Raw genomic sequence first — 13,669 nt, 5'->3', positions numbered from 1 at the left:
GCCCGCGGGCCATAGTTTGAGGATTCCAGAAGGAAGAGACAATCAAGGAGAATTTGCAAGAGGGCCTCAGATAAAATTCTGTAGTTCCCTCCAAGCAGATTTAGGAAAGGATGGATTGCTAGGAAGAGATGGAAGAGACACAGAAGCTGCTGCTGAAAGGAGCCACAGCACATACAAAAGATCTAAGCCTTACTATTAAGAAGTACAGGATGAGAGAAAGCTTTAGCTTTTAAAAAATAAAGGATTAAGAAAAAAAAAAAAAAACCACCCAAAATTTTAAATGGGATAAGAATTATCAGTGTTTTTAAGCAAAAAGCAATCCCAAATCCACTCACTGATAACACAGCAAAGCCCCAAACAAAGGTTTAAGGGCAGAAGAAACATAGAGGTGGAATCCATGTCAAAAACCACCTAAGCAATTTATCATACAATTATGTTGAGAATGAGATGCCTGCATGTAAACAACTGTGACTAGGGAGCTTTGAATCTGACAGGAGAGGTTTGGGATACCAAGGAGTGGTTTGTTTGGCTGTTTGTTGGTTTTTTTTTTTTTAATTCCCTCTATTTAGTACCACTATATGACATTTCTAAATCTTGGTGGGATTATGTGTGTGGGTGCGTATATGTGTGTGCAAGCTTTGAAAAATAGATTGAAATATCCTTCCTGCTTGTGGGCCACACAAATCGCATATGGCTCCCTTCAGGCATAACTGTCTGAGAGGGCAATGGGACCACCATGGGAAGAAGGTGGGCAAGATACCAAAAGTCTTGATTCACTTTCAAGTTATTAAAGCTTAAAGTTGCACAAAGACTTGTGGCACACTTTATTTTGGGAGCAGCTACTCAGTCACAGGCTAAGAAGATGTAATCCAAAAAGACACACACAGCCTTAAAATAAAGGGCCACCTGTGAGCAGCTGTGAATGGGCCAAATGGGCCCTGGGAATAGGAATAAGGACAACATCTGGATCTGGCCTAAACTGAGTTATAAGCTCTGTAAGGGACTGCAGTTCACACAGGAGCCCCCATAGTTCAGCACTATATGCCAGATTCCATCTTGTCTTCCCAGGGACAAAATGCACACATTTTGGTGAAATATATGTTGTGCTAGGAAAAGAGACCCGAGTTCAAATCTTGACTCTGATACATACTAGCTGATTGATGTCAGGACAGGCGTTTGGTCTTTCTGGGTCTCAGGTTCTTCATTTGTAAAAGGAAAGATTTGGGGCAGAGTCAGATGACTAAGGCCTATTCCACCTCTCAATCTGTCTCTTATGGCAGGTTTGGGTAAGAGGTTGTACCCTGTAGCTGTGAAGCAGTTTTTATCTGGGTGACAATAAGTGATGGAAAACTGGCATTCAGTAAACATGGAAGGAAGAAAAAACAAGGAAAGAAAAAATGAAGGAATGGAGGAAGTGAGAAAGTAAGGGAGGGAGAGAGGGAAGGAAGAGAGGAAGAAAGAAGAGAGGAAGGGAGAGATGGAGGAAAAGGAAGAAGAGAGAGAAGAGAGAAAGAAAGAGGGAGAGAGGGAAGGAAGGAGTGAGGAAAGAAGAAAGGAAGGAAGGGAGAAAGGGAGGGAAGGAAGGAAGGAGGGAATGAAAGGAGAGAGAGATGAATGGAGAAAGTAAAAAAGGATGGAAGGAGGGGGAGGAGGGAGGGAAGGGAAAAGAAAAGAAGGGAGGAAGGAACAAAGGGAAAGAAAGAATGATGGAAGAGAAGATGGAAGGAATGGAGGGAGAGAAAAGATGAAAGGAAGGGACTAAAGGAAGGAAGGAAAGGAGGGAAGGAAGGAGGAAGGAAGGGAGAGAGGAAAGAAAGGAAAGAAAGAAGGAAGGAAAGGAGGAAAAAAAGGAGGTGGGAAGCATGGAAAGCACCATGCTTTATAATCTGGGTCTTTTAATGAAATATATAATATCAGAATAGAAAGAATCCAAGTGAGGTCCTCACTCTCCCTACCAACTCTAACTGCTGAATGTATCTGAGCATTTGAAGAGGGAAATCAAGAACCTGTTGGAATCCTAGTGTCAACTTCTCTCAAAGCCTCTCCAGCTTCTTTTGAAAGCCGGTGTGGTTAATTTAAAGCAGTGTCTCCCCTTAAAACGTCATATAAGGGTTGCAATTGATTGGTAGCTAAGCCTAGTACTGGACGCATCCATTGCATATCTCATATTAATTTTTGGAAATCATTCAAAGTATTTAACTTCTCTGTTCTTAAAGACAGTTTTTGTACTGTAAGTGCCTTAGGATATATTTCATATCCTAAATATTGAAAAGGAGCATGCCTTTGAATTTTTTCCGTAGCGATATGAAGTTTGTAGTTTCTTAGTGTTTCTATGGTCTTTTGTAGACATGCTTCTAACTTTTGTTCCTCAGGTGCACACCCCAAAATATCATCTATATAATGCAACAATATTACCTTTGGAAATGCTTTTCTCACTGGAGTAAGAGCAGCAGCAACATATATTTGACACAAAGTAGGGCTATTTTTCATTCCCTGTGGCAAAACTGTCCATTCATATCTTTTATAAGGCTCAGCTAAATTAACACTGGGCACTGAAAAGGCAAATCTTTTCATATCCTCCTTATCTAGAGGGATAGAATGGAAACAATCCTTGATGTCTATAACCCAAAGAGGCAGTTCTCTAGGCAACTGAGTAGGAGATGACGCGAGAGGCTTTGAGAGAAGTTGACACTAGGATTCCAACAAGAACCTTCAAATGAGCTTGTTTCAAAAGAATGAGCATGAACAAATACACCAAAGTTAGTCACAAATGGCATGCCCAAACCTTGAGGGATTTAGTCAACACATAGAATCAAAGGGCTTGAAGAGATGTTCAGAAAATGTCTCTTGCTTGTCCATTCAAGGACTTTAGATATTCAAATGAAAGTGGATCTGTTAGAAAAGCTCAGGTGGGTCTGTGATGTTCTGGGTGGCAGTGATACTAAAGCAGATGAGCCTTTTGGAATTTGGTCTATGAAATCTTTTTCCCACCACAGTCCTCTCTCTACCCTGCAGCTAACAGTGCAGTATTCATGCCAATTTTTTTTTTAAAACTCTTATTTTGTTACTAATAATTTCAGTGTTTCAAATTCAACTCAAATTAATAGAAAATTTAGTTGTCCATATAAAATATAACTGCACACACAACTACAATGTAAGTTTAAAATTTCAGTATTTACCTACTTATTGCAAAACAAGCCATCTTTTTCATTAAATAATCAAATCTTCATATTAGTACAATACAATTTTTATATTTTTAAATACACTCTATATGTTATGTATAAGGGATGACAGTTTCTTTCTTTGCAATACCTGTTCAGATGTTTAATGGATTAGAGAATTAGTTTTAAATGGTGAGGAAAAAAATACAATTTTGCCTCATTAGGGTCTTCCTACCAAGCATTTCTTAAGGCTACATTGTAACATTTGGTTTCAAAAAGGAAAAAAAAAGGTTTTGTTTAAAAAATAATTTAGTGAATTACATTCGTTTCACCCTAATTAGTTACAAAGATATTCTAAAGTTTCTTCACTTTGTGTACTCTTTACATTTATACTTAAAGTTTCACTTTTAATTTTACTTGCATCTTAAAACAAGTATTTTATGTTGGAAGAAAAAAACTAAATACATTTGTATAAATGCTGTAAATTTCCCATGGCAAATGCTTCTGTCTTACATTTTTTACCACAATTAAAAACAGGTCTCCCAGATAGAGACCTCAGCTTTTTAAGTGTCATCTTCCCCAAAGAACTGTGGGTTACAAATCTGAAGAACATATCATTTTAGAAAGAATTGTTTTTTTAACAACTGTACCAGAATTTCACAGCTACAATGATATATGAACACATGAAAAATGACTCTGACAGGATTTAGAAAACCGTGGGGGCTTCCCTGGGCCAGGGGCCCGGCCACTTAGTACTGAGGTTTACAGTCTGTAGTTTCATGATGACGTGTGTGTGTATGTGTGTGTATATGTATATATAAATAACCGTGCTCAGTCCTTTACAAGCCTGTAAATATGATGCTGTGCTCCATGCTCACTATTTGACACTTCAAATACACAGGCCATGCAGAGGAGGGTTTCTTGTGTATCCCTGTTCGTTACCACCTGTAAGAGACAGATTACACAAATAGTTAGGAAGGCTGGTGACAGGGGCATCCGACAATTCAAATGCCATTCACCCAGTGCTATGATAACCATCAATCGTTTTAAAACAAATATGTGCAAGCTCTGGCCAATGGTCACATAATCTGCTCTAAGAGAAGGGTTTGGCTGAAACTTTAAGAGATGTTTCAGGTAAACTACCTGAACTATGCAAAAAGGATTTTGTCCTGATGATGGGCCCATCTGTAGTACTGCTTTTCTAAGGACACGGTTATAAGGACAGGGTTTCTAAGGACACAAGGATAATGTTCTAGGGAACACAAAATCTCAGAATTGGAAGGGTCCTTCCTATCTGATCCAGACCTAGCCAAGTAGAACTCCCTCTAAATCATGGGTACTTCCATCTTTTGTGAGTCATGGCTCCCCACTTTAGCAGTTTGGTGAAGTCTCTGAATCCCTTCTCAGACTTATGCTTTTAAGTTTATACTTAAATATGAATGAAATACACAGGATTACAAAGCAACCAATTACACAGCAATAATTATCCTTTTTTTTTTTTTTTTTTTAAAGATTAAGTTCATGGATCCAAGGTTGAGAATACACCAGGGTATCCCAGTGAAGAGATATCCAGCATATCACACTCCATGAAGCAGATCTAATCACGAGATGTTACTACTTACATCAAATCTGAATCTCTCCATAACTTCTACCCATTGCTCCTAGCTAGGTCTGATGTTTGGGGGTCAAATCCAATCCTTCTTATTCTTAGAGAGAACTTTCAATTTTCTGCTACACCTTTTCTTCTTCAGGCCAAACAACAATTGTTTCAGTCAAGCTACGACATATGATTTAAACTCAATATGTCCAAAATTTTCTCCTACCTTCCTTCTTACTACATAGGAAAAACCATCCTTCTAGACTTTCAGTTTCATATCCTGGACCCTTCATCATCTCTCACCCCCATATCCAAGTTGTTGTCAAGGTCTGTCAAGGTCAGCATCTTTGCAACATCTTTCAAATACACCCCCTTTCCTCTGACTGCTCCAACCCTGGTGCAGACACTCATCCCATCACACCTGGAAAATTTCCATAGCTGCTGGTGGGTCTTCCTCCTTTCCCCACTCCAATCCTTCCTCTAGCCACCAAAGTGATCTATCTAAAGCAGAGCTTCTTGAAATTTTCTCACTTTTTGCCTAAGAAATTTTTCCATGACTCCAGGTATAGAGATATATAAAATATAAAATAACTATACAAATCAAACATTTATTGATAACAAATCATAATTTTACCACATTCAGTTAGGAGAGTCTATATGGGATTGTAAACCACAATTTAAAAAGCTGGGATTTAAAGCACAACTCTCATGTCCCACTTAATAAATTCCAGTAGCTTTCTATCCACCTCCAGGGTCAAATAAAAAGACCTTGCTCAGTGTTCAAAGTCCTTTATAATTTTGCTCTCTTCTGACTTTCAAGGCTTCTTATATTCTTTTGTGGTTGGTCTATCAAAACAAGGGTTCAACCTACCCAAACTTACATATCTTTTTGAGGAAAACAGCCATCCAGGCCTGACTTCCTCATCTTGTATTTCTAAAGTTGGTCTTTTGAACCAATTGAACGTCAGACTCTGCATCTATAAGATTCTTTCCTTCCTTCCTTCCTTCCTTCCTTCCTTCCTTTCTTTCTTAATTGTATGGTTCAATGGTCTAGCCTGGCCCTCCAATGCTTCAAAAACAACTTATGACCATCCCCTCATCACACTAAGCTACATTTGTGGGTCCTCAGAGTCAGGAAGACTGCCTCAGACCCTAGCTGTGTGACACTGGTCAAATTACCTAAGTTATTCAGTTTCTTCCTCTGCAAAAATGGCAATAATAATGGCACCTACCTCCAAGGATCAAATGGGAAAATTTATATAAACTTATAAATTTATGTGGAATAATTTAAGTAAATGTTGCAAATATTAAATTGCTATGTAAATTCAAGCTGTTTTGTTGTTGTTTAATGGCTTCTGAAACTTTCTTTTAGAAACAACTCAGGGAAGTCAGCAGCAGCCTCATTTCCCCCATTTAATAGACCAAACTTTGGCCTTTCTCTTCCAAAAAAACTAGGAGGGAGTGGGAAAGAATAAAAGAAATTATTCTATATCTCTGGAAAAAAGTTAACCCCTTACCAACAAAATTGTAAAGTTTTCCAACACACTGTTCATCATATACTTCTCTGGTAAATGCTTGAGCTTGTGGATGAAGTTGATCATATATTCACACATTGGAGAGCGGTTTATTCTATACACAAATCGGCCATTCTCAAACCTTGCGTATTCCGTCTGAGAGGGGAAGAAAAAAAAAGATTTCTGTAAATTTAAAAATGCATTCAACAGCTGAATGATTTTTGAATTGTCTCATAGGAGGAAAGAGTGTGTGTGTGTGTGAGGGGATATGTGGGTGAATGGTGGTAGGAAAGATCACAGGTAAATGCCATCAATGCATTGCTCTTCCTCAAGTACTAGATAGCCGTTTATTCCCCCTCAGCACTAACTCCAAATAAACACCTCACTACAAAGGGTCTCAAGCAGTATTGACAGGAAACTTTATCTACATATAGGTTTGTCATGCTTATATATATTATCTTCAACCCTCATAACAACTTTGTGTGGTACCTGAGGTATCTCAGATGCACTCATCCACACTTACCTACAAACAAGGAGATCAGATCAGTCAATACTTTGATAATTAATTATTACTAAGATAATTAATTCAGACTCTTCATTAAAAGAACAAATACTGAAGCTTATATGATAAGAAGACAGAAACTACTTCATACCTGTTAGATTGGCTAGAATGACAGGGAAAGATAATATGGAATGTTAGAAGGGATGTGGGAAAGCAGGGACAATGATGCATTGTTGGTGGAACTGTGAACACATCCAGCCATTCTGGAGAACAATTTGGAACTATGCTCAAAAAGTTATCAAACTGTGCATACCCTTTGATCCAGCAGTGTTACTACTGGGCTTATATCCCAAAGAGATCTTAAAGAAGGGAAAGGGACCTGTATGTGCACGAATGTTTGTGGCAGCCCTCTTTGTAGTGGCCAGAAACTGGAAACTGAGTGGATGCCCATCAGTTGGAGAATGGCTGAATAAATTGTGGTATATGAATATTATGGAATATTATTGTTCTGTAAGAAATGACCAGCAGGAGGATTTCAGAAAGGCCTGGAGAGACTTACACGAACTGATGCTGAGTGAAATGAGAAGAACCAAGAGATCATGGTACACAGCAACAAGACTATATGACGATCAATTCTGATGAGCATGACTCTTTCCAGCAATGAGATGATTCAGGCCAGTTCCAATGATCTTGTGATAAAGAGAGCCATCAACACCCAAGGAGAGGTCTATGGGAACTGCGTGTGGACCACAATATAGCATTTTCACTCTTTTTTTGGTGTTTGCTTGCATTTTGTTTTCTTTCTCATATTTTTTTCCCTGTTTGATTTGATTTTTCTTGTGCAGCAAGATAATTGTATATGTATGTATATATTGGATTTAACGTAAAAAAAAAAATAAGAGAATAGGATTCATTGGAAAAGACCCTGATGTTGGCTGAGATTGAAGGCAAAAGGAGAAGGGGATGAAAGAGGATGAGATGGATGGGATAATGGAAGCAACAAGCATAAACTTAGACAGAAAGAATGGAGGATAGAAAAGTCCATGGTCCATGGAATCAGAGTTGGGATATGAGTGAATGACGAAACAACAACAAATTCCAACAGTCATCTTCTATATGTGATATAGATTCCCCAAGGGAATTGGGAGCTTTCAGAAGAGATATAAGCAATGCTCTGATTATATCAGGAATTCTCCTTTGCCTGGAAAATATAGATCACCAGAACTAGGTTCCTCTATGACTCTGCCCTTTCTGATATGAAACTGCCATTACAACCAAAATAATTTCTCTGAAATTCTACAATGTCTTGATTTTGTATTTTTGTTGTCTTCTTGGTGGTCCTAGCACCATTTCTGCCTGTTAAGTCTTTTTCTTATCTATCAAGGCCTAGGTCAAATTTTACCCCTAAGAAGACTTCCCTGATCTCCCCAGGCAGAAATCATCTTTCCCTCCTCTAAACTTTTATAGCATTTAGGTTGTACCTTTTCCCTAGTAGTTACCACTTATTACCTCATATTCTAATTATTTTTAATGATAAGACACTCTACAAGTACTTGATGAACTGGCTGGGTACTGTTTTCTTTTTCTTTTTAAAAATATATATCTTTAGATTCTGGGTTGGACCAGAACATGAGCATTTATCCTGTTGGAAAATATAGTTTTGAGCAGCATCTTCCAGATGGCCTAGCATAAGAAATTACAGAGTGAATATTCAACAAATGTTTGTTGACTGGCTATTTAAAATAAGAATAAAGTGACCAGAAAGTCCTACTTGAACTCAGAGATTACCAAAAAATGTTATAAATGTTACATTTGAAAGGGACCTAGAGATACCATCTAGTAATTTCATTTAAAAGTTGGAGAAGTGGGCCTTATAAGTTAGTTAAATGTGATATGATATTGAAAACATCTGGCGTTATCTAGGTAAGAGAAGTAAAGCATCCATAATAAGGGAAGGGACATTTCTGTTACACATCACCCTAGCTTGATCCCAAGCATCACATTTTAGGAAGGATAGAACAAAGCTCCATCCTTCTATAAATTTATCTAGGAGATGTTGATTAGGACTAGGTTAGTGAGAGAGCTGGAGAACATTTGGAGAGAGACAAAGGTTCAGTCTAGAAAAAAACATCTTGGAAGTTGACTCTCTCCTTACTGAAGATCTTCATTTAAAAGAGGGGAATGTTGGGGACATTGAAAAGGAGATTTTTTTGACCATGTGCATGGGGGACTAGCCTTATATCAGCTCTGAGAACCTATGAAGCAGCTTGGCTATGGATAGACAGCAAGTCATTAGCAACTGGGAGGGGAACTGCATCTGGCTTTAGTGGGCCAGCTTGATGGTGGAGAGGCCATCATCTAAGAAATGTGCACATTATGGGTGCTGACAAAAATCTGCCTAGCCCAGGGTCTGTTTGCTCAGGTGTGTTTGCCCAGCAGGGGATGGGAGAGAAGGGACCAACAAAAAAAGCTTCTTTATTTACATGGTGGTTGGTGGCAGGGGTGAACTAGAACTATAATTTCACTGGCATAGGAAACTTCCTGTACCCATGAAGGACACCTGCTCTACAACTTAGTCTTTAAAAGGGGCCCAATGATAGATCAGGGAAGTTGCCAGACATCTTGTAAGTGTAGGATTGAGATCTGACCCTTAAGTTTTTCTGAGTCCAAGAATGGCACTGTCTGTACTATTCACACTGACACTTAATTTCTTTTTTTATTATTAAAGATTTTTATTTTCAAAACATATGCATGGATAATATTTCTACACTGATCCTTGCAAAACCTTGTGTTCCAAATTTTTCCCTCTTTCTCCCCATCCCTTCCTCTAGATGGCAATTAATCCAATATATCAACACTTAATTTCAATAGTTTTTATAATTAATCAAGTTTAAAACAAGCAATCTTTGATTCTTTTCCAATTCCTTTATCCTTTTATCTAGCCATGAAGTCTTTCTTCTACATATCTCTCATATGCATTCCTTCTTCTCCTTTACTGATATTATCTCTCTAGTAATACTTCCAAGCACCTGAACTCTAAATGACATACCTGACTTCCTGGTCTCTTCCTAAACTCTTCTAGCTCCAAAAATACTTTCATGATTGATTTTTCTTAGAGTATGCTCTTATCTTGTCTCTCCTCTGGTTCTCAGCCAGTACCTGACAACAATATCAAACTCCCCATCTAGATGTTTCAGTTCTTCCGTCATATGGACCCCATTTCACTTCTCCATATTTTCTGTTACTACTTATTCAACACAAATTCTGGTCTTGGTCATAGCAGAGAGCTGAAGAAAAATTTGAGGTACCATCCTCCCAGCCCACGATTAGAGATGCTTATACTACTAATAGCTCTTAATAAAAATAAATGAATTGGCAAAGAAGAAAGAACCCCATGATTGAAATTATGGGAACAGGGAAGACTGGGATTCATATTCAGAAGAGGACACTTTAGTTTAAAAAAAAAAAAAAGCTGCCCCAAAGAGTAATGTGAAATGGCTCCCTGCCCAGAGAGAATTTATAGAACTCAAAAAAGAATTCAAAAAGCAAATGAAAGGCATTGAGGAAAAATTAAAGAAAAAAATTAAAACCATCCAAGGGAAAAAAGATTATGGGGGAAAAAAAGCTAACCAATTAGAAAAGGGGGTATAGAGTCTCAAAGATGAAAATAATTCTTTGATAATTAAATCAAACAAGGGGAAGCCAGTGAAACTATACGAGACCAAGAAATAGCCAAAAAAAAAAATTTATAAAATATGAGAACAAATGTGAAACATCTCATAAGAAAAAACAACAGATCTGGAGAATAAATTAAAAAGAAAAAATATAAAAATAATTGGACTACCAGAAAGTTGTGACCAAAAGAACCGTGACACAATAATGCAGGAAATATCCTAGAAAATTGTCCTGGAGTGAAAGAACATGAGGGGAAAGTAGAAATTAAAAAAAAAAAAAGTTTAATCGATCACCACCTCAAAGAGATCCTTTGTGGAAAACACAGGAATATTATTGACGAATTTTGAAACCCCAGATAAAGAGAAAATTTTGCAAGTAACAAGAAAATAACAATTCAAATACGCTGGAAGTACAATTAGAATTATACAGCATTTCTCAGCAGCTACAATAAAAGATCACAGGTCTTGGAATCATATCTACAGAGAATCAAAAGAATTAGGCCTGCGGCCAAAAATATCATATTCAGCAAAATTATCTATAATTTTCAATGAGGAAAAAATGGATATTCAACAAACTTGCAGATTTTCAGGACTGTTTTTTTATTTTAAATTACAGCTTTTTATTTTCAAAACATATGCATGGATAATTTTTCAACACTGACCTTGCAAAACCTCATGTTCTAAATTTTTCCCTCGCTTCCCTATATGTTAAACATGTTAAAATATGTTAAATCCAAAAAATGTACACATATTTATATATTATCATGCTACATATGAAAAATCAAATCAAAAACGAAACAAAATGAGAAAGAAAACAAAATGTAAGCAAACAACAAAAAATACTTTGTTGTGATCCACACTCAGCTCCCACAGTCCTCTCTCTATCATAAGATCATTGGAACTGGCCTGAATCATCTCATTGTTGCAAAGAGCCATGCAAGACTTTCTATCAACCAAACCCGAACTTAACAAAAAATTTAACATATAAGAGCCAATATAAAAGAAAATTTTAAGCAACTCAACATGGACAAGCTGTTTAAATGTAGACAAATTGTTTATTTTTTTTTTTAAACATGGGAAATCTATATTTTATTTTTAAGATTTACATCAACAATTGGGTAGCTCAAAAGAAAGAATGACAAAGTACAGGTAAAAATAGTAATTATATCATACAAATGAGGTGCAGAGGAAGAATAGACACAAAGGCATTAGAGGGGGAAAGATGGCTTGTAGTTCTGAAAACCTACTCACATCAGAAATGGCTTCAATAGGCAACATTACATATATACAATGAAGGGTTTAATACCCTCCAAAATCTATAAAGAAATAAGCAAAGGATGAAGGAATTAGACAAAGGAGGGATCCCTGGGTGGGGAGAGTAATAATAAGCCAAATACAGTGGAGAGAGCACTAGCTCTGAAGTCAGGAGGACCTGAGTTCAAACCTGGGCTCAAACACTTAACACGTCTTAGCTGTGTGACCCTGGGCAAGTCATGTAACCACAACGGTCTCAACAAAAAATATATAATAATAATAATAAGCCAAGTAATAGAGCAGAATTTAATGAGTCAGCAGGGATAGCAAAGACATGTGTGTATGTAGGGTATGTGTATGTTCATGTAGGTATATCTCTACATAGGTATATATAAATATATCCCTTCTTAACTATAGCCTGCTTGGCAGTGAGAGTAAATAAAAGGGGAGAAAAAAGGAATAAAGTAAACAAGGTTCAAGGCAGAGAACACAAGAACAATTTACAAGGAAGTAAAGACAGACACTCATTAATACACACACACACTTTTTTAAAACTGGTATTTATTGTTATATATTTCGAATCCTCCCTGATATTCTGTTGGGTACATGATAATGTTCTCTTTTGTTTTATTTCATTTTGTTTTGTATTGCTTTTCTGTTTTTCTTTTTGCTTATTCTATTTCTTTAAATAAAATAAATTTGGAAAAAAAAAGATTCCGGCCTTGGATCAGTCCAGTCACTCTGTCTTGGCTCATTTAGCATGAGATAATGGTTAGAGAACTAGCTTTGCAGTCAGAAAAACTCAGGATTAAAATCCTTCCTTTGATATATACTTATGAGCAGTAACAAAGCTTCTTAGTACTTCTAATAGACTAAGAGACAAATTGTTGTTCTACATTTGAAAGTGAAGGAAGTTTCCACATTGGAAGTTTTATACACCTATAAAACCCCCAGGCTTTCCTCCTCCCTAATACTCCACCACCTAGAATCCCCTTCTTCCTTCTCTCTCCTTATCCTTCAAAGCTGCTGGACATGTTTGCCACCAGGTTCCACTTCTTCTGCCACATCTCTTCTCCTAATTCTTGCTCCCAAACTAGATAAACCTGCACAGACATTTATTTTCTTAGCTCTCATAGTCCATTCAGTGTCTAGCATATAACCAAACACTTAATAGCAGACTGTTCCATCTCACCAATGAGACTCATTAAATGCAGAGGTGTCTTTCACAGGCCCATCAGAGGCTGGGCACATATTAGTACTGTAAACATCAGCCAAAAGACTGACACAGGACAAAAATCAACAGCTAAGGTGGAGGACAGACAGCTGGATCCAGAGTCAGGAAGAGCCGAGTTTAAATATGGCATCAGATATTTCTGTTCAAGTTAATTAACCTCCGTCTGCCTCAGTTTTCCCATTTGTAAAATAGAGCTAATATCAGCCTGGGGTTGTTGTGAGGATCAAATGAAATAAAAATAGGAAAAGCATATTGCAAATGTGAAAACTCTACACTAATGCTAGATATTATCATTATAACTAAAATTTATACAAAGATCAGTGGCTCATCTACAAAGAGAAATATAATGGACTTTGGTCCTGGTTGATGAAACCCACTTACATGTTCTCCATTAAAAAGCAGAAGATTACAAATGGTGTGTCTGCTGGATTTCATGAAATGTTTTTCTTCATTATAAAGGATGGCTTTTATTGGGGGGAGGGGAAGTTGGGAAGGGAAGCAGAATTATTGGGAAATGACTACAATGTAAGAAACAAAAAATATCAATAGATCATTAAATGAGGGGAAAAAATACAATGGTTTGGTCCCTGGGGATGTAAATCTCAAAACAAGAGGCAGACAGACACTGACAGGCTTCTGATACTGGTGAAAAAATGAAATCTATTTTTATCCCCTGTGAATCATTTTGGAAAATCAGATGTAACTGTAGAAGATTCAAATGGGAATATTTCAG

At 37.1% G+C, this 13,669-nt stretch overlaps 1 protein-coding gene across 7 annotated transcripts in view; it reads right to left on the bottom strand.

The window, feature by feature from the left end:
- Positions 1–3,009: 3,009 nt before the first annotated feature.
- Positions 3,010–13,669, bottom strand: part of TEAD1 (TEA domain transcription factor 1) — a 294,259-nt gene continuing 283,599 nt past the window's right edge. For all 7 annotated transcript variants that reach the window (XM_023506271.2, XM_031943071.1, XM_023506274.2 and 4 more), the window contains 2 exons: positions 6,276–6,428; positions 3,010–4,106 (listed from right to left, as the gene is read on the bottom strand). In XM_023506271.2, the coding sequence (XP_023362039.1) occupies positions 3,993–4,106; positions 6,276–6,428 (267 nt within the window). In that variant the 3' untranslated portion in view covers positions 3,010–3,992. The remainder of the gene's footprint in view (positions 4,107–6,275; positions 6,429–13,669) is intronic.

Source organism: Sarcophilus harrisii, chromosome 6 (assembly GCF_902635505.1).
Source record: "Sarcophilus harrisii chromosome 6, mSarHar1.11, whole genome shotgun sequence".
Classification (NCBI taxonomy): Eukaryota; Metazoa; Chordata; class Mammalia; order Dasyuromorphia; family Dasyuridae; genus Sarcophilus; species Sarcophilus harrisii.
Note: the sequence above shows the minus strand (reverse complement) of the source record. Positions and strands in the feature narration are given on the sequence as shown.